Source organism: Pongo abelii, chromosome 7, assembly GCF_028885655.2.
Source record: "Pongo abelii isolate AG06213 chromosome 7, NHGRI_mPonAbe1-v2.0_pri, whole genome shotgun sequence".
NCBI lineage: Eukaryota > Metazoa > Chordata > Mammalia > Primates > Hominidae > Pongo > Pongo abelii.
Window position 1 is genome coordinate 58515055 of NC_071992.2, and position 25046 is coordinate 58540100.

The window sequence follows — 25046 nt, forward strand, 5'->3', positions numbered from 1 at the left end:
TTTCCCTATGAACACCGTTCTATCTCACCTCCACCTGAAACTCATTTCTCTCTTTAAGAGGGCAGAGATAAAACCAAGCAATAAAATACTAGGGAACTATTTGTTCACCTGTAGTCATCAGTTAAATGGAAACTTTAAAATAAGAAATTCTAAAATATATGTTACCTTATATCCTTCTATTTTGAGGTCTAATTGGTAAGACAGTGGAAGCAGAGCTGTGTAATTATCTGTAACTCACCTTCATCAAAACACCAATAACTGCCAAACCATCAGCCTTTGAGACAGCTTCAGCAAGGCTGGAGTACTTTGCAGAATTCCAGTGAGCTACGTGAAGCTAAAAATGATACTATGGTTAATTAATTATTTATACCAGTGTGATGAAAAAAGGTAAGTTATAAGTTAACTTGTTACCATATGATGATGTATCTTGGCTTAGACACATAAAACTTATGTGAACCTTTATCCAGTGGATTAGAAGAGTTATGTTCTCACTCGTAGGAAGGGTTATCTGTGTGCCAAGTAGAGATTACAAAACCTGGAAGCAGTAAGCAAAATGTCCTTTCCTATGATACTGTTATTGGATATTACGCCTTTAAATGTATCTCTCTTTGTTATGAAAAGATCAGGAAATATGACTAACTAGTTTTTGAGAAAATAATTGAAGTAATTTTCTCTCACATGAGGTACTTTATAGTAAATTTATGAGAAAGGGTTCCTGGAGTACCTGGGAGTCTTGGCCAAGAACAGATTCTTTCGGGCACATTAGTGCCCTTTCCAAACACCTCTCAAATAAATATCTCCAGCTTAATGTCTCTGCAAACTCTAGATTTGTACATCCAAGTATGTATATACGTATTCTTGATTTATTCTTGATATATCTACATGGATGTCTAATAGATATTTCAGACTTAATCTGGCCAAAATAGAACTCTAGATTTTCTTCTTGCCATACCTGCTTAATTTTACCTTCTTAGGATAAGGTTTTTAAATTGCTCAATCAATAAGTACAACAATTATCATTCATTTCTTACTTTCCCCACCTATTAACATTCACATCTTACAGATTATACTTCGTCACATGTTCACAACTTTGAGCCTTTGCATTAGCTTCTAACTTTCTCTGGAATTTCCTTCCCCATGATCTTCAAATGGCAGACTTTTGTCTTGAATTAGGGTTGAACTCAAATGCCACTCCTTAATTCTTTTCTGATCATCCAATATAAAGTAACCACCACAAATAAAAACAGTTCTATCCATATCACTTATTTAATCTCTCTCCTTCCTGTTCTCCTTCCTCCCTTCCTCCCTCCCTCCCTTCCTTCCTCCCTCCTTCCCTTTCTTCCTCCCTCACTTCCTTCCTCCCTCCCTCCCTTCTTTCCTGCCTTCCTGCCTCTGAAATTTTTATTTTCCCTATCAAATGCAAGTTCTGATAGCAAGTACTTTTTAAAAACAGTATCTCCCGCCTGTAATTCCAGCACTGTGGGAGGCCGAGGCGGGCAGATTATGAGGTCAGGAGTTTGAGATCAGCCTGACCAACGTGGTGAAACTCCATCTCTACTAAAAATACAAAATTAGCCGGGTGTGGTGGCACATGCCTGTAATCTCAGCTACTCAGGAGGCCGAGGTAGGAGAATCACTTGAACCTGAGAAGAGGAGGTTGCAGTGAGCCGAGATCGTGCCTCTGGACTCCAGCCTGGGCAAGAGAGCAAGACTCTTTCTCAAAAATAAATAAATAAATAACAACAAAAAATAAATAAAGACGGTATCTGGCATATTGCAGGTGTTCAATGAATATCTGATGAATGAAAAAAGAATGATTAAGACAGTATATTAAGAGGGATCACTTATTGCAATTTCCTCTGACCATGCCAGTGTAGATTCTGTCCCTTCTTGTAATTAATTATTCTTACATCTGTATTCCCATGCTTCTTTGTGAATAGTCATACTGCCATTTACTGCTATATTTAATCACAATAATTTATGCCTATACTTCCCTGCTTGAAAAGCGTTTGCTTGTGTCTCTATGGAAATGTTAAGTAACATTATTCAGCACATGCAACATGAAAGGTGCTGGTCTAAGTGTGCTCTGTATGGGTTGACTCTTTTCATGCTGTCAACAATTATTAAGATAGATACTAATGCTATATTATCTAGATTCTCTATATAGGAATATTGGAGTGTAGAGTGATTTGTTCGAAGTTGTACAGCTAGTAAGTGGTCGAGCTTTGATTCAAACCCTGGCAGTCAGCTGGGTACTTGCATTCTTAAGCAACAGGCTGCACTGCCACTCAAACCTATTGTCTTGTAGGTATCCCAAGAGGGTTTACTGAACTGAATTTAATCATATGCTAAACTTTGTGGCTGTCTCTCATATCTAGCATGGATTATATTGATTTTTCTCAATTTAGATGAGAGAGTCACTAATTTAATTTTCTTGGATACTACCAACAATCCTTCCAAAAAGATAATACTAATTTAGGCTCTTAGTCCATTTCATTTTAATCTGCATTCAATTTTATGGAGGGGAAAACCCAATTAACAGATTTCTGTGCATTGAAAGGTGTTAGTCATGCTTTACAACACAAGGTAAAGCAAGTTTTATTTGTATACAATCTGCTGATATTCTATCATAATAAAAGATACACATACTTTGTAACGTAGCAGTCTTCCCTGTAAAAATCTATCCTACATAATTACTTTCACTAGTGCACAAGATATATGTACCGATATATTCACTGAAGCATTTTTAAATAAAAGCAAAAGAAACCAATATAACAAAAATCATATGTTGTGATTGTTCATCAATAGAAGGCAGTTAAATAAATTCTGATGCATTCACCCAAATGAAATACTATGGTGACAGTAAAAAAGGTGGAATTCAATCTTCTGATTTTTAAAAATTGTCATGATAATTGAGTAAATAGAAAAAAAGCAGATTGCAAAATTATATATATTATAGAATTCATCTGATGAAAATAAAACTAAAAAGTCAACCTGCATATATGGGTACACATGTATTATATAATTCATACATCTAAAGTAAAGAGCAAAATTTCTCCCATTTTAATCTCCCAGGCCCTCTGTTGACAGTTTGGTGTACATGTCTCCATTTTTCTTTGGATATACTGATAATAATGTCCTGAAATAAATCACAAGCTTCCATGTGAGAGCAAGTTAAGAGCCAGGGAAGCTCAGACCCTCATCTAGGTGTATGCTGTTCGGTGACCATTGCTATGACCATTGCTCTTAGTAGAGTCTCATTGAATTGTCCTGGCTTGGCCACAACGATACTGCTGGTGTATCCAAACTTGAACATTTAAATAAAGAGGAAATGGTGGTGTGTTCCATTTGGGGTTACAGCTTTAAAGGAGAGCAGTGCCACCCTTTGAAGCTAGCTTTGATATCAAGGTAACAGTTTTTGAGGCATTCTCAGGGAAAGGTGAATCTTGGGCTCAGTAGTTTAGCTGCCTCTTTCCACATGAAAATTTTCCCTCTCTTGCCAAACATTATGTGTCTGTGCTTGATTTTAATGGAACCTGGGAGTTCCTTACTGGAATACCCATTCCTTTGGAGTCATTATGATGTTGTCTTAGAAGAGAAGGGAGAAGCTGCTTCTGGGAGTACTCTCAGGGTAATTATCTCTCACTTACTAAATTACATTACCTCGGCAGAATATTTGACTCCATCCACTGTATGTTCTGAACCATGCTCATTTGTACTGCCCCAGTGAAAATGGAACTGAAAAAGCCTATAGCTGTCAGAGAGAGGTCCACCTTTCAGCACTGGAAGAAAAGGGAACCGATTGTTAGCCTGATGCTCCACAAACTCTAGCTTATCTTTGCATTTAATATAAACTAACACTAAATTGTGTTGAGTAGAAGTGAAAACAAACATTAGTGCCTAGACTTTCATCTTGTTTTCCCCCACATCCATGAGGATGACAGTCATATGTATGGTGCACCCTTGACTGTGGCATTGATGAGATATTCCATGAATTATACACATTTCCCAGCACACGAGCTACAATTTTACCTGTTTCTAACTCCTAGAAAGCATATTGCCATGTGAGTGAATTACATCATTACAGGGCTGTCCTTGAATCTCCTTTAATTTGCAAGTTTATTCCTTCATTCTTTCAACAAAGACAGTATGCATCAAAAATCTTTAGTAGTTTATTTTGAGTAATGAACCATTCATCACCTACTATGTAACTGATGAAGACACAACAGTATATCTTGACAGCTTTGTTGAGAATCCCTGCCCAGGGACCAAGAGAGAGTACCAGTGGGGCAGTGGGGCACTTATAAAACTTTGTTTGGAGAGACTATCCAATGATAATATTAGTTAAATGCACATAATACCAGACCTAATCTAATATTAATAATGGACATAGCCCCAAGGTGCCTAAAATATAGGCCTCAGAAACTAGTAAACAAATTTAGCATTTTAAATCTGTAGAACTCTTTTATGGAATTGTCATTTAATAAAATATTCAATAAAACTTCATGAAAAGCTAACTCTGTAGCAAAATTTGTTCCAGATTCTGGAGTATAAGGATAATTCAGTTACTGCTTTGTTTTTCTTTTCTACTGTGCTCATTCATACTCATCCCAATTAGAAAATATTTTTCTTTTTAGTTGTTCTATTTGTAATGACTGGTTCACAAGACCTTTCTGGATAAATGCTGTTTATTCAGAGACAGTGAAGTGAGCATACAGATACTGGAATGACGAGAAGAGACGTGATGGTGACTTTGAAAAGAAAGACTGAAAATAGAGAGCTGGGAGTTCCAAAAATTTTCTTTACCACCTGGGAGTTTTCCAGAAGTCCAAGATGCCTCAGTAGATTACAGAATGCTGCACACAAGCACAAAAGACTTAGAATGGGTGTCATATTTTTTGAGTACTGTTTTTTAAATTTCCCCAGTAGACTGTAAGAAAAAAAATATCAGAAGGGTCCTTCAGCTCACCTGATCGGTTATCGTTGTCCTCAAAATTTACATGGAAGGAATGTCCCACATTGATAATTTCTTTGGCTGTGGCTGGGTTGTAGGAGACACTAATAGGTTTCAGAGAGGTGTCATGTTTGGCTTCACTGGTTTTAATGTCAACAGGGGACTGGTTATTTCCATTGGCAATGGGATACAGCTTGCTCCATTGTTCAGGACCTACCAGGACAAACACGTGTAAAATCAATGCTTTATCAAATGCTTGATTCCAAGTTTTAGGAGTATAGTTACCTGTTTCCTTATTAGATTAGGGTTTATTTAAGTGTATTAAATGATATTCTCTTAAGATTAATAGAAATTCTGTGTTTGAAAATGTCCCTTTTCTTTCTTTCTTACTCTCTCTCTTTTTCTCTTTCTTTCTTTTGCTTTCTTTCTTTCTTTCTTTCTTTTCTTTCTTTCTTTCTCTCTCTTTCTTTCTTTCATTCTTTCTTTCTTTCTTTCTCTCTCTCTCTTTCTTTTTTTTTTTTTGACAGAGCCTTGCTCTGTCACCCAGGCTGGAGTGCAGTGATGCGCTCTCGGCTCACTGCAACCTCCGCCTCCCAAGCTCAAGCGATTCTCATGCCTCAGTTTTCCAAGTAGCTGGGATTACAGGCACATGCCACCATGCCTGGCCATTTTTTTTTGTATTTTTAGTAGAAATGGGATTTCATTAAGTTTTCCAGGCTTGTCTTGAATTCCTGACTTCAAGTGATCCACCTGCCTCGGTCTCCCAAAGTGCTGGGATTACAAGCATGAGCCACTGCACCAGGCCCCTTTTCTATGTTGTACTATAAAATAGTGTATTTGTCAATACTACTAATATAGATGTGTACTTATAGTCTATAGAATCAGACCATACATATTTTATTATTAGCAATAGATTTCTAATACAAGCTTACCTCATTTTGTTGCACTTCACTTTATTGTGCTTTGCAGATATTGCATTTTTTACAAACTGAAGATTTGTAGCAACCTTGCATCAAGCAAGCTTATTAGGGGCATATTTTCAACAGCATGTGTTTATTTCATGTCTCTGTGTCACATTTTGTAATTCTCACAATATTTTAAACTTTTTAATTGTTCATATATCTATCATGGAGATCTTTGATGTTACTATTATAATAGTGTTGTGGCACCATAAACCATGTCCAAGTAAGATGATGAACTTAATCTGTAAATGTTGTGTGTGTTTTAACAACTTTACTGACTGGCTATTCCCCATCTATCTCCCTCTCTATAAGTCTCCCTATTCCCTGAGACAAGAATATGGAAATCAATCTGTTTAATAACCCTACAAAGACCTGTAAGTAAGTACTCCAGTGAGAGGAAGAGTCACATGTTTCTCACTTTAAATCAAAAGCTAGAAATGATTAAGCTCAGTGAGGAAGGCATGTCAAGAGTTGAGACAGGCCAAAAACTAGACCTCTTTTGCCAGTTAGCCAAGTCATGAATGCAAAAGAAAAGTTCTTGGAGAAAATTAAAGGTGCTACACCAGTGCACACACAAATGATAAGAAAGCAAAGCAGCATTATTGCTGATATAGAGAAAGTTTGAGTAGTTTGGATAGAAGATCAAACCAACAACCACATTCCCTTAAGCCAAATCCTAATCAGAGCAAGGCTATAGCTCTCTTTAATTCTGTGAAGACTGAGAAAGGCAAAGAAGCTGCAGAAGAAAAGTTAGAAGCTAGTGGAGGTTGGTTCATGAGATTTAAAGAAAAATGCCATCTCCATAACATGAAAGTGTGAGGTGATGTGGCAAGTGCTGATACAGAAGCCACAGACAGTTATACAGAAGATCTAGCTAAGATAACCAATGAAGGTGACTACACTAAACAACAGGTTTTCAGAGTAGAAAAAACAGCCATCTTTTGGAAAAAGATAGCATCTAGGACTTTCATAGCTAGAGAGGAGAAGTCAATGCATGGTTTCAAAATTTTTAAAAACAGCCTGACTCTTTTGTTAGGGTCAAATGCAGCTGTTGACTTTAAGTTGAAGCCAACACTCATTTAACATTCTGAAAATCCTAGGACCCTTAAGAATTATGCTCAATCTACTCTGCCTGTGCTTTATAAAAGGAACAACAAAGCCTGAATGACAGCACATCTGTTTACAGCCTGGTTTACTGACTATTTTCAAGTCCACTGTTGAGCTCTACTCCTCAGTAAAAGAAGATTCCTTTCAAAATATCACTGCTCATTGACAAAGCACGTGGTCACCCAGGAGCTCTGATGGAGATGTACAAGGAGATTGATGTTATGTGCATGCCTGCTAACACAGCATCTATTCTGCAGTCTATGGATCAAGGAGTAATTTCAACTTTCAAATCTTATTTAAGAATATACTTTGTAAGGCTGTAGTTCCCATAGATAATAATTTTTTTTTATGATGGATCTGAGTAAAGGAAATGGAAGTTGTCTGGAAAGGATTCACCATTCTGCATGAACATTTGTAATTCATGGGAGAAGGTCAAGTTATCAACACTAACAGGAGTTTGGAAGAAGTTGATTCCAAAGACATGGATAACTTTGAGCCTTCCCAACCTTCAGCAACCACTATCCTGATCAGTCAGCAGTCATCCACATTGAGGCAAGACCCTCCACCATCAAAAAGATTAATACTTGGCTGAGTGCAGTGGCTCATGCCTGTAATCCCAGCACATTGGGAGGCCAAGGAGGGCAGATCATGAAGTCAGGAGATTGAGAGCATCCTGGCTAACATGGTGGAACCCCATCTCTACTAAAAATACAAAAAAATTAGCTAGGCGTGGTGGTGGGCACCTGTAGTCCCAGCTACTCTGGAGGCTGAGGCAGGAGAATCACTTGAACCTGGGAGGCAGAGGTTGCAGTGAGCCTAGATCATGCCATTGCACTCTAGCCTGGGCGACAGAGCAAGACTCTGTGTCAAAGAAAAAAAATTAATACTTCTGAAGGCTGAGATGATCACTAGCATACTTCAGCAATAAAGTATTTTTAATTAGAGTATGTAGATTTTTTAAACATGCTATTGCACACTTAATAGACAACAGCATAGTGTAAACATAACCTGTAAATGCCCTGGGAAACTCCAAATTTTATGTGACTTGCTTTCTTGTGATATTTGCTTAATGATAGAGGTCTGCAATTGCAACTTCAGTATCTCTGAGGTATGCCTGTATATACATATCAAACATGTTTTGTAGTCAGCCGTGCCCCAAAAGACAATGCTAAGAATACGTGCAAAGATAGTATAATTATTTAAGGCAGACAGTTCAACAATTAACCTATGGCTGTACAATTACTTTAAATGCTTAATATCTCTTCTGTTGGAAATGGGAACAAGCTATCATTTTGATCTATATAAACAGGAGAACTCTTACCATTTTTGTCATCATATCCCCAGTCTGGACTTGCCATTATCTTCTACTGAGTTTTCTTTTCCTGAAAACAAAAATAATACCTGGAATAATTAACTGCAACTGTGCATGCAGGAGATGCCTTAAATCCATGCTTGGGCATTTTTATAGAAACTTATTTGCTTTTAATAGGCCATTATTTCATCATCTCTGCTTATCAGGAAGTACACATATCTAAAAAAAGGTGTTGTAAAAAATTCTACAAGGGCTATGTTAGTTTCAATTGCTTAATTTTCTTATATTGTAAAAGAGAATTATCAAATCCTAGATTTTATAAAGCCAAGTCCTGTTTCACTCATGTTAGCAGAAGATATGGCTTAATATTATAATATGTAATTCTTTAGATTTTCTAAACGAAAAATATTTTGTACACTCAAGATTTCCAACTCTACCTTTGTTAGTTACTTGAGCAGTATAAGCAAAAGTAATTTATCAGGAGAATAATTTGTGTGTTTACAGGCTGATCTGAACTAGTATCTTAATGTTAATTTAAAATCAGATAATTAAATTACTAATCATTTGTAATATATGTTATTTATAATGGCACATTTTATAGATATGCAGGGTAAGAATAAAGTCCATTTTGGAGTAATATTGGAATTCATAAATGGAGAAGATTTTATTAATATTAAAGTTAAATATAACACAATATTTATTTTATAAATCAAATAGGTCTACTAGAATAAAAGTCTTATTTTTAAATAGCTCTATATAATTTATAAACCCCTTTCTTATTATTTTATTTCACATCACACGTACATACAAATGCTATATAGTAAGAATTAGCATTTGTAATTGAGAAATGTTGAGGTACTTTGCCACAACTGGCAACAAGCCAAGAAGCCAAGACTTCAGCCTCCTAATCCAGTTCCCTTCTTCACTATACCTCCACCAAATGCCACACTAATTCCCCTCCTATGCTCATGATACTCTTAAGTCCAAGTTAAGCCTGGACCAAGATGAGAACTGATGCCAACTGAATGATGAGAAGGTACACAGGACTTTTCAGGAAGGCAAAGAAAACTGATTAGGATGTGCCAGACTCTGGCCAGTTCTACATGTTCAAAGCTCTAAACATGCTCAAAGAAAAGAAAACCAGAAAAATAAGCTTCCATAGTGATGCTTTTTTCATGCCATGACAGTATTCCTCCTTTCACACGGTAAGGATTGTCTTAGCTGCTGCAACCCCTGAAAGAAGAGAGGGATCACGAGCAATTTTCACCAAGGCTGACTGGAGACACGTTGTTTGCTCCTTTGCAGTTAGTGATGGTTCATTATCTCATATGCAGAGTGGGCTGTGGTCATGAACATCCACAGAGTGGGAAGAGGCTCAAGCTCCCATTCTATGGCTTTAGTAAGCATAAGAAGGTATTGTTTAAAAGGGAATTCCTTTTTTTTTCAAAGTACTGTTTATTGAAGGCCCAATAGGGATCAACTGCTGTGCTAAAAACTTTACGTGCATTAATTTATTTAATTCTTATTGTACCAAAATTGGGCATTAAAATCTGTGTTTTAGGCTGAGGTGGGAGGATCTCTTGAGCCTAGGAGGTCCAGACCAGCTTGGGCAACATAGTGACACTCTGTTTCTGAAAAAAGAAAAAAAATTGAGTTTTACATTAAAAAAAAATTGAGGCTTAGAGAGGTGAAGACACCTCAGGGTTACAAAACTTGCAAGTGGCTGCTTATATCCCATAAGCCTAGGGTTTAAACCTAGATCTGTGTAATTCCAAAGCTAATACATTTGCTTAGCCTTCCACTGTCAACAATTGTCCACTGACCTCCAGTTGATTCTATTTTCTGGAGGATTGGATTAGGTGATGTAGCTTGGTTTGGCTCAAGATGACCAAGAGTCAGCTTCGTCCTTGGGCTTTCTTCACTCCAGAAGCTCATGGAATGACAGGAGCAGGCTACCCCCTGCCAGGTAATTTACCTCCTAATATTGTATACTTTGTAAAAAGTAACTTTAGCTTGAACTACTCTATTAATCAACAGATTTGAAAAACAGCAACCCCCTTTCATTACACAATTATGCGATGATTCGTCACATAAATGCTTTAACATCCATATGGAATGGGAATTTATTTAAAGTTTTAGGTGCAGAATGACACTGGACCCTCACTATTATCACCTTTTATTTTATTGTGTACCCAGGGTGTGTTATTGTACTGGCAGAAAATTATTTAGAGAAAGGATATAAAGTTTAATGAGCCTTTATAAGTCCAAACACCCTTCCCATTTACCTTTATCCTTCTTTTTCTGCTTACAAATTTTGCTTCTCTCAGCTGAATCTATGCCAAATTCAAGATGTTTAGTTTTGTATTCACTTCACTTTCACCAACAGCCTCCTCCCAGTATACTTTTCCAGAATGATCTTTGGGTTACTTTTGCCTACCAAGAAGGAGTTTAATCTACACAGACTCTGCTCTTCTAAACTAAAAGTGTATATATATATATACTTTTAAATTTTATATATAACTCTTAAATTTAGATATATAATATAATTATATATTATATATAGTATATAATTATATGTTATATATAGTATATAATTATATATTATATATAGTATATAATTATATATTGTATATAGTATATAATTATATATTATATATAGTATATAATTATATATTATATATAGTAGATAATTATATATTATATAGTAGATAATTATATATTATATATAGTAGATAATTATATATTATATATAGTATATAATATAATTTGAATTTATACATATATAATATATATATTAGATTATTACATTTATTTATTAACACCAATTAATTTCACCTAAAGATTTTTTAGTAACCTAAAATGTTTTTCAAAAAAGCATTTCTTCAGTGTTTTTAAGTATATATTTAAGTCAGTTTTAAATTGTATTTGAGAGCCTTAGTATTTCTTATTTTAGCTTTTGTTCTTCTAGTTCCTTTGATACTTTTCATCTAATTTTTATTTTAATATTTAAAAATTAAAAACATGAACTCTTCTGGAAGCAAATAAATTATGTTGAGTTTCAAATTTAAATTTGTACTTAGAAAATAACTCTGGTATAAAAGGAACAAAAAGTGAAAAAGAGTGCCATCCGTGCCTAGTTACGGAGGAGATCTGCTAAATGCCACTGAAAGGAAAAATCCACACCTTGGCAGGACCAAATTCCAAAAAGCCATAGCTGCTCTACAATGCTTAGAGTTCCACAACAATAAGTGGCTTTCCTGGGATTCATATTTTCCCTAAAATGAGGAATTATATATTGTGAAAATAAGTGTCATTGTTGACTACTAAATTTGGCCTGACTCTCACATTGCCTCCTAAATTCCCTGCCCCTCCAGAAATGGTATCATTTGGGGTGGCAAGATAAATCTTATTTCCAGTGGAGAAGTAGGTCATGGAAAATGGTGATGTTAGCCTAGACATTTCTGCATTGAGACAACTAGAAATTCTGATTAATCAACTGAAGTGGCAGGATGGGTTATCTGGATTTCACAGCTATCGTTTTCTCTCAGTTGGGCTTTCTCATCACCTGTAACAAAGCTGTGTTGGTAGCTTTATTCCTTCCAGGGTTTGTATTTGTCTCCATCCATACCGAGCTTGTTCCCATTTTAGGACCTTTGTGCTTGCTGTGCTGCTGTCCAGATTGCTCTGTACCCAGACCTTTGTATAGCCTCAAATATCTCCTGCTTAGAAATGACTTTCCTGAACTCCAAATTCACATGTCCTCCTTTTCCCAGTCACTCCATGATAGCATTCTGTCTTATTTCTTTCATAGCATTTGTCACATCTTGTTTGTATTGTGAAATTAATTTACTTGCTTAATGTCTATAACGATCTCTAAAATGGCATCTCTATGATATGATAAAGCCTTGATCATTTTCTTCACCACCATGTTCTCTTCACCTATAATATGCCTGGAAAACAGTGGCGCTCAATAGACACTTATAGAGAGAATAATTAAATGGTCATTTTTAATTTAAACTATTGTATATTTTTAAAGATGTAGAAGAACAGAATGTTATCAGGGACTATGCTTACCCAAGTGCACTGGTCTGAACCCAGGTTGTGTGGTACATTGATATTTGGGCATGTGAATGAGATTTGCTATACTCATGTTTGTTTTTGGATTTAGGAAAAAGCCTTTCCCCTCTCAGTTCTATTAATGGGAGGAATGAAGTGACCCGTCTGTGTCTGTCAGTCATTACTGGGAGAATGAGAACACTGATCTTTGTAAGTGTCAAGTTTATGACACTTTGTAAGTGTCAAAATCTAACTCTTCAAATATAGTTTGAAATTTGACATATAAATTTCAAAAATCCATCACTTTTATGGCTTTTATTGCTGTAACTAAAGAAAAGTTTCAACCTTTTATTTCCTGTCTTGGAATATTTTATTTTTAACACAGTTGTTAAATCTGCTAATAGGTGTTTTTTATTAACAACCAAGTCAACTCTTTATATGTAATCATTTTAATACACAGCATAGAGGCATTCACAATGTCCTACAATTTCATGCTTTTGAAAATATTAAATTTTAAGTATATCTCATTGACTGTCATGCTTATTGAAATTACCAGCTAGAAAGACACACTGTATATTCAGAGAATGTCTAGTGAACTTTTATGTTAATAATTAGGAATCTCTTCTACTGCATGAATGGATAACTTGGGCAGGTTAATAGTACTATCCCTGTATTTATTTTTAAAATTGAGAATATACTATTTGTATCTTATCTTCTATAACTATTTGGGAAATTAATGAGTCTTGTAGAACAGATGATGACACTATTAAGTAACATTTTTCACCTAAAAAGAAAATAACATTCATTAATGATTTATAAAGCATAAAATTCTGCCAGGCATGGTGGCTCATGCCTGTAATCCCAGCACCTTGGGAAACTGAGACAGGTGGATCACCTGAGGTCAGGAGTTTGAGACCAGCCTGGCCAACATCATGAAATCCCGTCTCTACTAAAATACAAAAAATTAGCCAGGTATGGTGGCAGGCACCTGTAATCCCAGCTACTCAGGAGGCTGAGGCAGGAGAATCGCTTGAACCCGGGAGCCAGAGGTTGCAGTGAGCCGAGACTGCACCGCTGCACTCCAGCCTGGGCAACAAGAGTGAAACTCCGTCTCAAAATAAATAAATAAATAAATAAATAAATAATAAAATTCTGCACAAATATAAATGATCGACATAAGCCTCAAAAAAAAAAAAAGAGTTTGATTTTAACTCTCAGGCAAATAGATGATGATATAAAACAAAATAGTTCAAATATTGCATGTGGCCTGAAATTCAAACACTTGCTACATAGATACATGTTTGCTGTAGATTAAACTAAATCTTATATGTAAATATGAAAAGAGATAAGTTCTCAAGTGTAAATATTAAGGGAGGTGAAAGTCAGTTCTATTAGTTACCTTGTAGTAACATCCTTCATGCATCTTTTTGGGCGTTCTAGCTACCTAAAATCATTTTAAGATTAAAAAAATGTCTTATTACTCCTGAAATCAGCTCTTAAATCCTTTTATCAAAGACTAGATTTCTAAAATACATTTGTAATGACATGTCTTTTCTTAATCCAGTGGTTCCCAGTGTACGGTTTGTAAATCACCTGCTTCAGAGTCACCTGAAGTGATATTAAAACACAATGTGTGTGTCTCAACCAATCCTTTATTTTTGTGAATGGCCTTGGCCAGTTTAGATGATCAACAAATAAGCTCTTTTAGTAAGTATTGGTAGCTTTGTTAGAGGTAACTGGGAGTTAGATGGCTCCATCCTCACAATCTAATTACCAAGAGGTGTATTTCAGTGAAAGCAAGTCTTCAACAATCGAATTTCCCAAGTGTACATGTGTTATAAGCAAACAGCCAGAAAATAGTCATATGTCTTGCCTGTAATTTCAGGCGGGCTGGCTGCAAGTGAGGATCACCAACCAGCACCTTGCATGAAAAGCTCACTCCAAACAGACGTCAATGACATCAAGACCTCTTTTGGGTCAGGCAGCTGAGTTCAGTGGGGCTTAGACCTCACATAGTCCATCAATGACATTTTAGTGCTGGGCTTCTCCACTCCTATGTCTTGTTCATACAAGACATTTTCTGGGTCCAGAAAATTTTTCCTTCGCAGTTACTACTCTTGATACCTCTAATTGTACAAAATTCTTTCTAACACCTTTTATAGTAAATAACAAAACTTTAGGTGTTGATTTCACTACAAATAGCTAAGTAGCCACCTCTGAAGAGGGCAGGTCCTGATTAGGACACTATCAAGCATTCCTATTAGGCATTAGATTATATGAACACAAGTTATTTATACTGAAGTGATGTATAATTATAACACTACTGAATCAAAATCTCTGCATGCAAGACCTGGGAATCTATGTTTTTAACAAACATTTCCAGGTAATATATTAAAAACATATTTGTCGACTTTCACAAACATTTTTAAAAATCCTAAATGCTGTTTTCTTGACATGCTTTCTCCTTTAGGAAGAATACTGAATTAATATTCACTTCAACAGCCACTTCAAAAACTACTCACTGTTTTTCTAAATTAGATTTCCCCCATAAGATTTCTTGAATTTTTAATGCTTTTACTAGTACCTAACCCCAGTGAATAAATTTTTTTTTCATTCATTTTTTGTGATACCCTTTTAACTATTAAGTCAGTATGCTAAATACAGGGTGGTGACTTGCTCTGCAGTAGTTTTTAAATCAAATGCTCAAGTCAGAGCCATGATTAAGTAAAGACAGATACAATAACTAAATGCCTTCTAGTAATGGAAATACCAATTGTTGCCTGCAGGAGATTGTCATTTTAATTTACTCTTATCTGATCTTTGTCTTAGTAGATCTACCAAAGAAAAGTGGCAAGTGCACTATTTGAACTAATGATTTTCAGAACGACTCATTACTCAAGGGCAGGGTTCACAGAAAAAGTACATTACAGAGGTCCTCTTTACTGATCTTAAAAGAGCAAACAAAGACATAGAATGAGGATGAAGTAGTATCTACAATGTTCCTTTAGTCTCTAGACTGTCTTTTGCTTCAGAGTTATTTTTAAGAATTAGCATTAACGGTAAAATTTTTTAAATCTGTCTAACCCAATTTCTTTGAGTAATGCTGTTTCTTTGTGATAAACCTGGGTTAATAAGTATAAAATACCTAAAAATATTTTCTAAATGAGGATTAATGATTAATTGCACATAGCAGATGCACAGTAAAAGATGGCTTTTATTTTTTACTGAGTGTGCTACTACTAATAGAAAACTGTGTGGGCTGTGGTTGAAACTTAAATGCAGCCAGGTGTTAAGGAGGACACATGGCTATGTCTGAGCTTCCAAGGATTTGATGATGTACATTAGCTGCTCAGCCTTGAAATCAAGGGACATAATCTGACCCCCTCACCCTGGAGTTTTTCTAATAAGTGGGGAAGGAATAAACGGAATGATTACAAGTGCTTTCTGATTTTTAAAAAATCTTTTTATTTTTAGCTTCTACACTAAGGACACAACAGGTGCTTTTAAAGAAAGAAATATAAATAGTTTCTTTTAGAATAGCCCAATAGAATGAGACCATTTTACTCCAGTACTTTTTTTAATCACATGATCTTAATTTATAATTTTAAGAAATTCAGAGGCTGAGAAAAACAAATATCAGTATTTCCATTTCAAAAGGAAGAAAGAGGCTTTCACAGATGAGAAAATTAAGCCACTTGTCCAAAGTCAGATGAAACTGTTAAAAGTGGAATGTCAAGTCTTTAAACTCTGGGTCAAGAATTCTTCCCACTATGATAAATTATAAAATCAAACTAACAATAACTTTTTTTCATTACTTTTTACTTTATTATCACAAAAGGGTTTAGTCACATGGGAAGCTATTACCTCAAAACAGTCGTTGTAGTTTCCCTAAAACAGACCCCATAACTTTGGCTTGATTTTGTCCATGGGTGCTGGTGATGGGGTATGGACCATCTTTGGAGAGAATGCATGCTGCATGCTGTGGTTTTTGCATCTCCACAGCTAGTCTGCCCAGCCCACGAAGCTATCACATGCATCCCTACTGAGGCTCTTTCAGGGCCTACCATTTCCACATTTCTGTGGAGACCAAGCTACTTGTGATTTATGCTTCCTGATTCCAATGTAGCTGGTGAATGCATATTCTATATTTCCACAAAAATCTACTTTATTTCTTCCAGTCCTAAGTGTAAAGGATCAGCCTACAGGATGGAACAAAATAGGTCCTCCTCCCTTCTATTTCTAGAATAGGAAGGAGAAAAAGGCAAAATTATTTATTAGGGTCTTCACAGAAAAATTTCAGAAAAGAATCCTGTCCTCTTAGCTAAAGGCAAAATAGCAAGGTTTGAATGAAAGTCCTTCCTGATCCTGTTTCCTTTATGCAAAAGGTTACTTGGGCAATTAATTTAGCTGGTCAAGGCCATGTCTTATTCTGAATTTCCTGTTTTACTTTCTAAAAAATTTTTTTTCAAGTTGCTCCAGGCAAATGAGAGTTACCTAAACATATACAATAAGCAGATTTCTAAGATGGGTTTAGCTCTAAGTAAGTGAAGAATTTTCAGGCCTCTTAAAGATCTTTGATATCGAGTAACTCTTCTGTCCTCAGTGACTCCCACAGAAGGAGTGCAGGGCAGCTTCTCCTGTGGTTTCTTAGGGCTCTTTTAGCTTCTGGAATCAGAAAACTCTGGAGAGGCTGCTTAGGCAACAGTTTTCAAGTGTGACTTGAAAGGCTCTGCATTTCAAAACCCCAGGGTTATGAGTGAAGAGGTGTTGAATGAAAGGCTCTTAATTGCATCACCTTGCACCTAGTTTATCTGTCCCTGTGATGGAGTTCCTTAATATGCAACACTTGGACATTGCAGTAGTCCTAATTCCTTTAAGACTGTCCCAGACTCTGCCTTTAACTAGTTGGTAAAGTTCCACATAGCCTTTGTGCAATTGCCTGAGGGTTGCAAAATGAGGGGATGACATGTTGGCAAGTGCCTCAGTTTTCCGTCATCACCCAGGAGGCAGCCAGAACCAGTCTGGTGAGAAAGAACTCCAGGAAAAACACCTCCCCAGGTTCATGTCAATAATGCTTTTAAAATGGAGATCCGCAGATTCCAGAGGAGTTCTTATGGGCCTTATAGGCTAAGAACCAAGCTCAGTTAAAATGAAGCTTATGAATGTGGACTTCTTAGAACAAATAGGGCTGATTTCATGCAGTGATTTGATCTGGGGAAGAAGAATTCTTGGCAATGTTCTCAATTCCTCCTATTGGTAATTCCTAGCTTGCTAGCCAGGGTTCACGTTTGATGTTCTTACAATGCGATCTTTTGTCACTCCTATCTCAGGCTCCAAGAGTCCTCATACAGTCCCCTGCAGAGTTGGACAGCATTTTACTGCGTGGTTGCTTGCAGCTGGCAACAGCTGTTACTACACTTTTTTATCCACATTTATTTTTGTGTGTTAAGATTGTGTTTCTAGTCCTCCCCCAACTTCTGATAATACACACTTGACAAATTGTTTGCTGGTGAACATGATATTCTTAGTAAAGCCCAGTGACTTCTTCCAAGGGAGCATTGACTGTTTATGTAGTGGTTTTATGTAGCCACTTCTGGGTATGGCACTCACTGTGCCATTTATTTTGGTTAATGTTTTTAAAAGGCTCATTTTAACTTTAAAATCAGAGGTGGCAAATGAAACTTTGCTTAAGGATTCATGTCCCTAAAGTGTAATGTTGGAGTGGCAAGGAAAAAAGGAATCATCTTTTAGCAGCAGCTAGGTATAATGAAGTTTGCAGAAAAGAAAAATAGAGTGTATTTTATTAGATCCAACATTGACAGCACTGCTCTAGCATGATGGACATGCCTTCTGTATGAGATGAGTATGACATCCACTCAAAAAACAGCCCAGTGGGGAGAGAAATGCCAGCAATAATAGATGTGACCTTTTAGTGCCTTGGCCATTGGCATCACCTGAGGGTAATCCTAGATCACCCATTTTTACATTTGGATGTAGCTGAGACTGACAGGGCAGGTGTCCTGCCTAAAGCAACTGATTTACTGATTTACGAGCAGCTTTCAGTCTCCTTCCTACTTGCCTCTTGCAAAGTGAACTTGAAAATCCAGTTCTTTTCACTACCTCTGTGGAAAACCTAGAGGCAAGCACAGGATTGATTCTTTGTTACTTGTAAGGCTGCTGTTGAAGTAATGCAAAGGTCGATGATTAAATGACATACCATAAAGATTTTTAGTATTGTTATTAAACCCAGTAGAATTAAAATGCAGCTACTGATGAAAGACTTGAACTGCAGTGTCTAGATGAAGCTGATTCGAGCACAACTTAATCCCCTCATCATAATATGAACAAGGAACAAAACAAATGGTACCATGGCAGTTGGGCACTGTCTCAGGCACCACAACTTCTGGTCGTTGAAATTAGCTATGGGTTTATTTTGTAACTCATAGTTGCATATTACAATTAATGTCACCAATCTGTCTCCTTAAACACCAGGTCTGCACCCAAATCATTCAACCTAACCTCAAGGGGTGGATGGAGACAGTGTGTTTTGAACTCAATGATCCATGGCTTCTTAGGGTGTAAAATTTGGGCTAGACAGCACTGAGTGTGGGAGGGGAGAGAATCACATTTGGCCCCGCTACATGTTAAAAGTGGCACTTGCAGAATCCTGGCTCCCTCTCTCTACATCCTCAGCAGGAAAAGTGCTAAAACCATTTGAGGGGGCATACCTTAGTAACATCCTGAATAGATATGTGTGAGCCTGTCTTTTCTGGAAGCTAGATTTAGGTTAGCTTGAATGTCCAACCAACACCCGTATGCCTGCTTTCCATTCTGTCCTGTGCCATCTGGAGCAACTCAGCTCTCTGGACCTTAGCCCCAGTTTTCCAATCTAGACTGTGACCTTGCCTGTGACCTGTGGTTGGTCTTATTTCACAGCCACTGACTGCTGCCTGTGTCAGGATGCATGCCCCTGCTCTGCCCATCCCCTTCCTGCCAGCTCAGCCCCCAGCTCCATTTTTTTTTTTTGAGACATAATCTCACTCTGTTGCCCAGGCTGGAGTGCAGTGGTGTGATCTCAGCTCACTGCAACCTCTGCCTCCCAGATTCAAGCGATTCTTGTGCCTCAGCCTGCAGGTAGCTGGGACTACAGGCATGTGCCACCATGCTTGGCTAATTTTTGTATTTTTAATAGAGACGGGGTTTTGCCAAGTTAGACAGACTGGTCACAAACTCAGCCTAGCTTCTAATCCAGGACCTCTTACACCATCCTATTCCATGATCTAATGCTGACCGCTTGTTGAGTTCAGGCTCAAGTGACTGCTTAGACCAGAGGCTGAGAGTTTAGGCCTGAGAAGAATACTGCTGAAGGACCCACGTCCCAGAGGGGAGAGTACAGGCTGCTTTGAGCCAGAAACAAAGGGCACTGTGTGCTCTCCAGTGGTCAAAAATTTGAGGAGAAATATCTGGCTTAAGTGGGAGAAAAGTGAAAGCAAGAAGAACATGAGCCAGTAATCTTGTGCTACACTAATAACTAACATGAGGCTATAAACTTGCAACTCAGCTCACTTGGGCAGCATTTGCATCTTGAGTTTCTCACACATTGTGAAAAATCACTCAGGGATATTTTTATTTATGATCTTAATTTAATTTTGTTGGACGGGTACTGTGTTCATGTGGTTTCAAATTCAAAGGTATAAAAGGGTACAAAGTAAAAAACAATCTTCTCCCATTTTCTGTCCCAGTGAAAACTAAAGTTATCAATTTATTTCATACATTTAAAGAGATATTTGACGCATATACACGGGTATAACTGCATGTATTATTTTGCTCTTTTGAAAAAAATACAAATAATACATACTGTATATGCTTGTTTTGTCCCTTACTTTTTCCCCTTAATACATTAGAATTTGGCCCTATTACTACACAAAGAGTAATTTTATTTCTTTTTGTTTTACATGTTTTGTTTTACTTTTTTTCCTTAACTCATTATCTTGGAATTTGGCCATTATGCAAAGAGTATTTTTTTATTTGGCTTTGCAATGTTCTTTTTATGGATTGCCGTTGTTTATTTAGCCATTCCTCAATCAACGGGCATTTAGGTTATTTCTCATTGTTATAAACAAAGTTGAAATGAATGGTACATTTCCTTGTATATGGAGAGGACTTGCCCTGGATACAGGAAAAGGGGCCTAGTAATATGAATACCTTATAAATAAATACACAGATTTTTGTTCTTCTCAATGACTTCTCACTGCTTAGATTCTAATAACTATCCTGACAGGGAGGGAAAGGTAATACATACTTTTTTTTTCTTTTCTTTTTTTGAGACAGAGTCTTACTCTGTCAACCAGGCTGGAGTGCAGTGACTTGGATCTCGGCTCACTGCAACCTCTGCCTCCTGGGTTCAAGAGATCCTCCCAGCTCAGCCTCCCAAGTAGCTGGGATTACAGGCCCGTGCCACCACATCCAGCTAATTTTTTTTTTTTTTTTTGTATTTTTAGTAGGGATGGGGTTTCACCATGTTGACCAGGCTGGTCTCAAACTCCTGACCTCAAGTGATCCGCCCACCTTGGCCTCCCAAAGTGCTGGGATTATAGGTGCGAGCTACTGTGCCTGGCCCATTTTTCTTTCTTTTTTTCTTTTTTTTTTTTTTAACATAAGGAAAAACATATCTAGAGAGAGACAAAGTAACAGCTTTCTTTAAAGGGAAAGTTGAATGGAAGGAAATTCATCTCTTAGATACACCCCAGAGTACCACTTTTTAACAGAGAAGTCCATTCTTCCTTCCAGAAAAAGTGCTAAGACAAAATCTTGTTGGGATGATCTGTTTTTAGAGTGCTTTAAAAAATATCTGATTCCTCATACATATACAAAGTAAAGGAAAACAAATAGCTCATAGAACAAGGATGACTTTTACATGATTGATAGCAGATTCAAGATGGAGTCACCAGTGGAAGTCACTGAGACAACAGAGAAGAGAGATCATTCATGGTGGCGAACCAGCTTCTGATTGAAAGGTGTGTGTGGTGGTGGGGAGGCAGGAGCAGTCTCATTGTCCTTATAAATAGCTCTCCAGGACAACTTTTGTGTTTGATATAAAGAGAGAAAACAAGTTTGTGAGCACAGTCTTAAAACCAAGGGAGCATACCTTAGTTACATCCTGGAATAGATATGTATGGACCTGTCTTTTCTGGAAGCTAGATTTAGGTTAGCTTGAATGTCCAACCTGTACCTGTATGCCTGCTTTCCATTCTGTCCTGTGCCGTCTGGAGCAACTCAGCTCTCTGGACCTTAGCCCCAGTTTTCCAATCTAGACTGTGACCTTGCCTTTGACCTGTGGTTGGTCTTATTTCACAGCCACTGACTGCTGCCTGTGTCAGGATGCATGTCCCTGCTCTGCCCACCCCCTTCCTGCCAGCTCAACCCAGCTTCTACTCCAGGACCCTCTTATCTCACCCTTTTTCATGGCCTGATACTGACCACTAGTTGAGTGCAGGGTCAAGTGACTGCTTGAACCAGAGGTTGAGAGAAATGCAGCCAATCAGAGCACTGAGATCACTGACTGCTGTGCGAGAAAAACTGTAGCTGCAAAGGAAGAAATGGTACACATGAACACTGAGAAACATCACCCCAAAATTGTTTTTCTCTAACTGAGGTATGAAGGTGAATATACAAAGAAAGAAACTTTAAAGCTCAGTGAGAAAGCAACTAAATGTACCTGTGCACTTATTTTTTCATTTAAAAATTAAAAACAAATTTTTAAAAGACAGGGTCTTGCTCTGTCACCCAGGCTGGGTGCAGATCACTGCAGCATCCAGGTCCTGGGCTCTAGCGATCCTCCTGCCTCAGCCTCCCAAGCAGCTGGGACTACAGGTGCATGCCACTATGTCTAGTTCCTTTTTTTTTTTTTTTACTTTCAGTAGAGACAGAGTCTTGCTATGTTGCTCAGGCTGGTCTTGAACTCGTGGGCTCCAGGAATCCTCTTGTCTTGGCCTCTCAAAGTAGGGGCATTATAGGCATGAGCCACTGTGCTTGGCCCAGATTTAAATTTTTACTTTAAAAAGTATATATTTTTTATTTTAAAAAAGTGATTAAGTGTATTTTATTTATTTTGTTTTAATGTAACTTGAAGCTAAACTTACTGTGTGAACCAAGCCATTTTGATCAGTGATAAATGGCAGGTCTAGTTTTTTTTTCTTCTTCTTCTTGAAAGATCAAGAACCTCAGCCTGCCGTGACTTTCTTGGCTTCCTTTACTAGCATTTAATCCTTCTAGTATTTGACATAATTCCCATGAAAACGTGCGGACTGAATATAATGTCCTTCATTTCACAAATGAGTAGATTTAAGTTGAAATATTTTGTCACTTGCCAGAAGTCAGGGTGGCAGTGTTGATATTTGATCCTACTTTTTGTGCCTCCAGCCCAAGAGTTTTTTCCATGACAATCAGGAACCTTGAAATTAAAAACACATTGAATGTTGTCATATGTTGGTAAGAATAAAATACCAAAAAGTAAATGCCTTCTACACACAGCTTTTCTCAGGTACTCACTCTAACCTTCTATTTGTGCAATTGGAAGCAAATATATCAGCCTCATTGAGCTTCAATTTTCTTGTTTGTGAGGTAGAAATAATAATAACAACCTTAAACAGTTGTGAGGATAAGTAAATAGTATATATAAAGTGTCTCATGAAAAGATAGCACTCAGTGAATGGCAACTTTCCTATAATGATAATAATAATTATTATTGTATAGGAGATCAGGTAGGTGAAAATGTTTTATAAATTGCAAATTAATAAATGCAAGGTACTCTTATTATAATTGTTTTCTTACATTTAAAAATATTTATTCACTATTTTTAGAATACGTTTTAATGGTTGGATCCATTTAGTGTATTCACTTTAGTGCTATTCTAAGCCATTATTTTAGGAAATTAAAAATTTAGAGTTAGTTTAAGTGAAGTGAATACGAGTGCTTCTGAAAAGTGCTTTCCTTTTTTTTCATTTCTCTTAATCTTAAAACTAAATGTCTTTCTGCAAGAAGAAATAACTTGAGACTTCTGTTGGGATCAAGTATGATTAATAGCCTGAAATCAGGAATAAAGCTGCTTTATGGAAGAGTAAGAAAATAAGGTGCAGATAAATCTCCTAAATTACTCTTTGTGTACTAGAGGAAAACAAAATAAAATTTCCTCAACCCTTAAAAACTTTGTGAGCTCTAAAACCATTCACAAACATAATTTATTATTACAGAATCCCAGTTGCACACCTGAAAACCCTGGGGCCACATGTGTTTCAGAATTCAGAATTTCTCAGATTTTTGGAAAGCAATACAATGCAAACACTATATATGAATTCCCTTATCAGGGTCTGGGGGAGTACCCTGTAATTGAACATGTTACTATTTTTGGAGCAAAAGTATGAATAGTCATAGTACAGGGAATAAATAAAGACTATAAATAGCTTCGTGTCAGGTCAGGTTAGGCCCACAGATGAGTTCAGGTCACATCAGGTCATGTGCTTTCAGGAACAGTTTTGGTTTTCAGAAATTTTTGGATTTCAGAGCTGGAGATAAGAGACAGTGGAGCTGTATTTTTTTTTTCTTTTATTATTATTATTATTATACTTTAGGTTTTATGGTACATGTGCGCAATGTGCAGGTAAGTTACATATGTATACATGTGCCATGCTGGTGTGCTGCACCCATTAACTCGTCATCTAGCATTAGGTATATCTCCCAATGCTATCCCTCCCCCCTCCCCCCACCCCACAACAGTCCCCGAAGTGTGATGTTCCCCTTCCTGTGTCCATGTGTTCTCATTGTTCAATTCCCACCTATGAGTGAGAATATGCGGTGTTTGGTTTTTTGTTCTTGCGATAGTTTACTGAGAATGATGATTTCCAATTTCATCCATGTCCCTACAAAGGACATGAACTCATCATTTTTTATGGCTGCATAGTATTCCATGGTGTATATGTGCCACATTTTCTTAATCCAGTCTATCATTGTTGGACATTTGGGTTGGTTCCAAGTCTTTGCTATTGTGAATAATGCCGCAATAAACATACGTGTGCATGTGTCTTTATAGCAGCATGATTTATAGTCCTTTGGGTATATACCCAGTAATGGGATGGCTGGGTCGAATGGAATTTCTAGCTCTAGATCCCTGAGGAATCGCCACACTGACTTCCACAAGGGTTGAACTAGTTTACAGTCCCACCAACAGTGTAAAAGTGTTCCTATTTCTCCACATCCTCTCCAGCACCTGTTGTTTCCTGACTTTTTAATGATTGCCATTCTAACTGGTGTGAGATGGTATCTCATTCTAAGCCAAAAGAACAAAGGTGGAGGCATCACACTACCTGACTTCAAACTATACTACAAGGCTACAGTAACCAAAACAGCATGGTACTGGTACCAAAACAGAGATATAGATCAAAGGAACAGAACAGAGCCGTCAGAAATAATGCCACATATCTACAAGTATCTGATCTTTGACAAACCTGACAAAAACAAGAAATGGTGAAAGGATTCCCTATTTAATAAATGGTGCTGGGAAAACTGGCTAGCCATATGTAGAAAGCCGAAACAGGATCCCTTCCTTACACCGTATACAAAAATCAATTCAAGATGGATTAAAGACTTAAATGTCAGA

The 25046-nt window shown here is 37.1% G+C and overlaps 1 protein-coding gene across 5 annotated transcripts in view; it reads right to left on the reverse strand.

Annotated features, from left to right (window-relative positions):
- LOC129060976 (carbonic anhydrase 1) overlaps positions 1-25046 on the reverse strand; it is a 52776-nt gene that overhangs the window by 4978 nt on the left and 22752 nt on the right. The window contains exons 2-6 of one of the 5 annotated variants that reach the window (XM_054561553.2): positions 22762-22844; positions 8345-8405; positions 4970-5167; positions 3664-3782; positions 239-334 (exon numbers count right to left, since the gene is read on the reverse strand). In XM_054561553.2, coding sequence (XP_054417528.2) covers positions 239-334; positions 3664-3782; positions 4970-5167; positions 8345-8381 — 450 coding nt within the window. In that variant the 5' untranslated portion in view covers positions 8382-8405; positions 22762-22844. Of the gene's footprint in view, positions 1-238; positions 335-411; positions 431-3663; positions 3783-4969; positions 5168-8344; positions 8406-10620; positions 10755-22533; positions 22647-22761; positions 22845-25046 lie in introns of those variants that run through there. The other 4 variants (XM_063726457.1, XM_054561555.2, XM_054561552.2 and 1 more) reach the window with 4 other exon arrangements.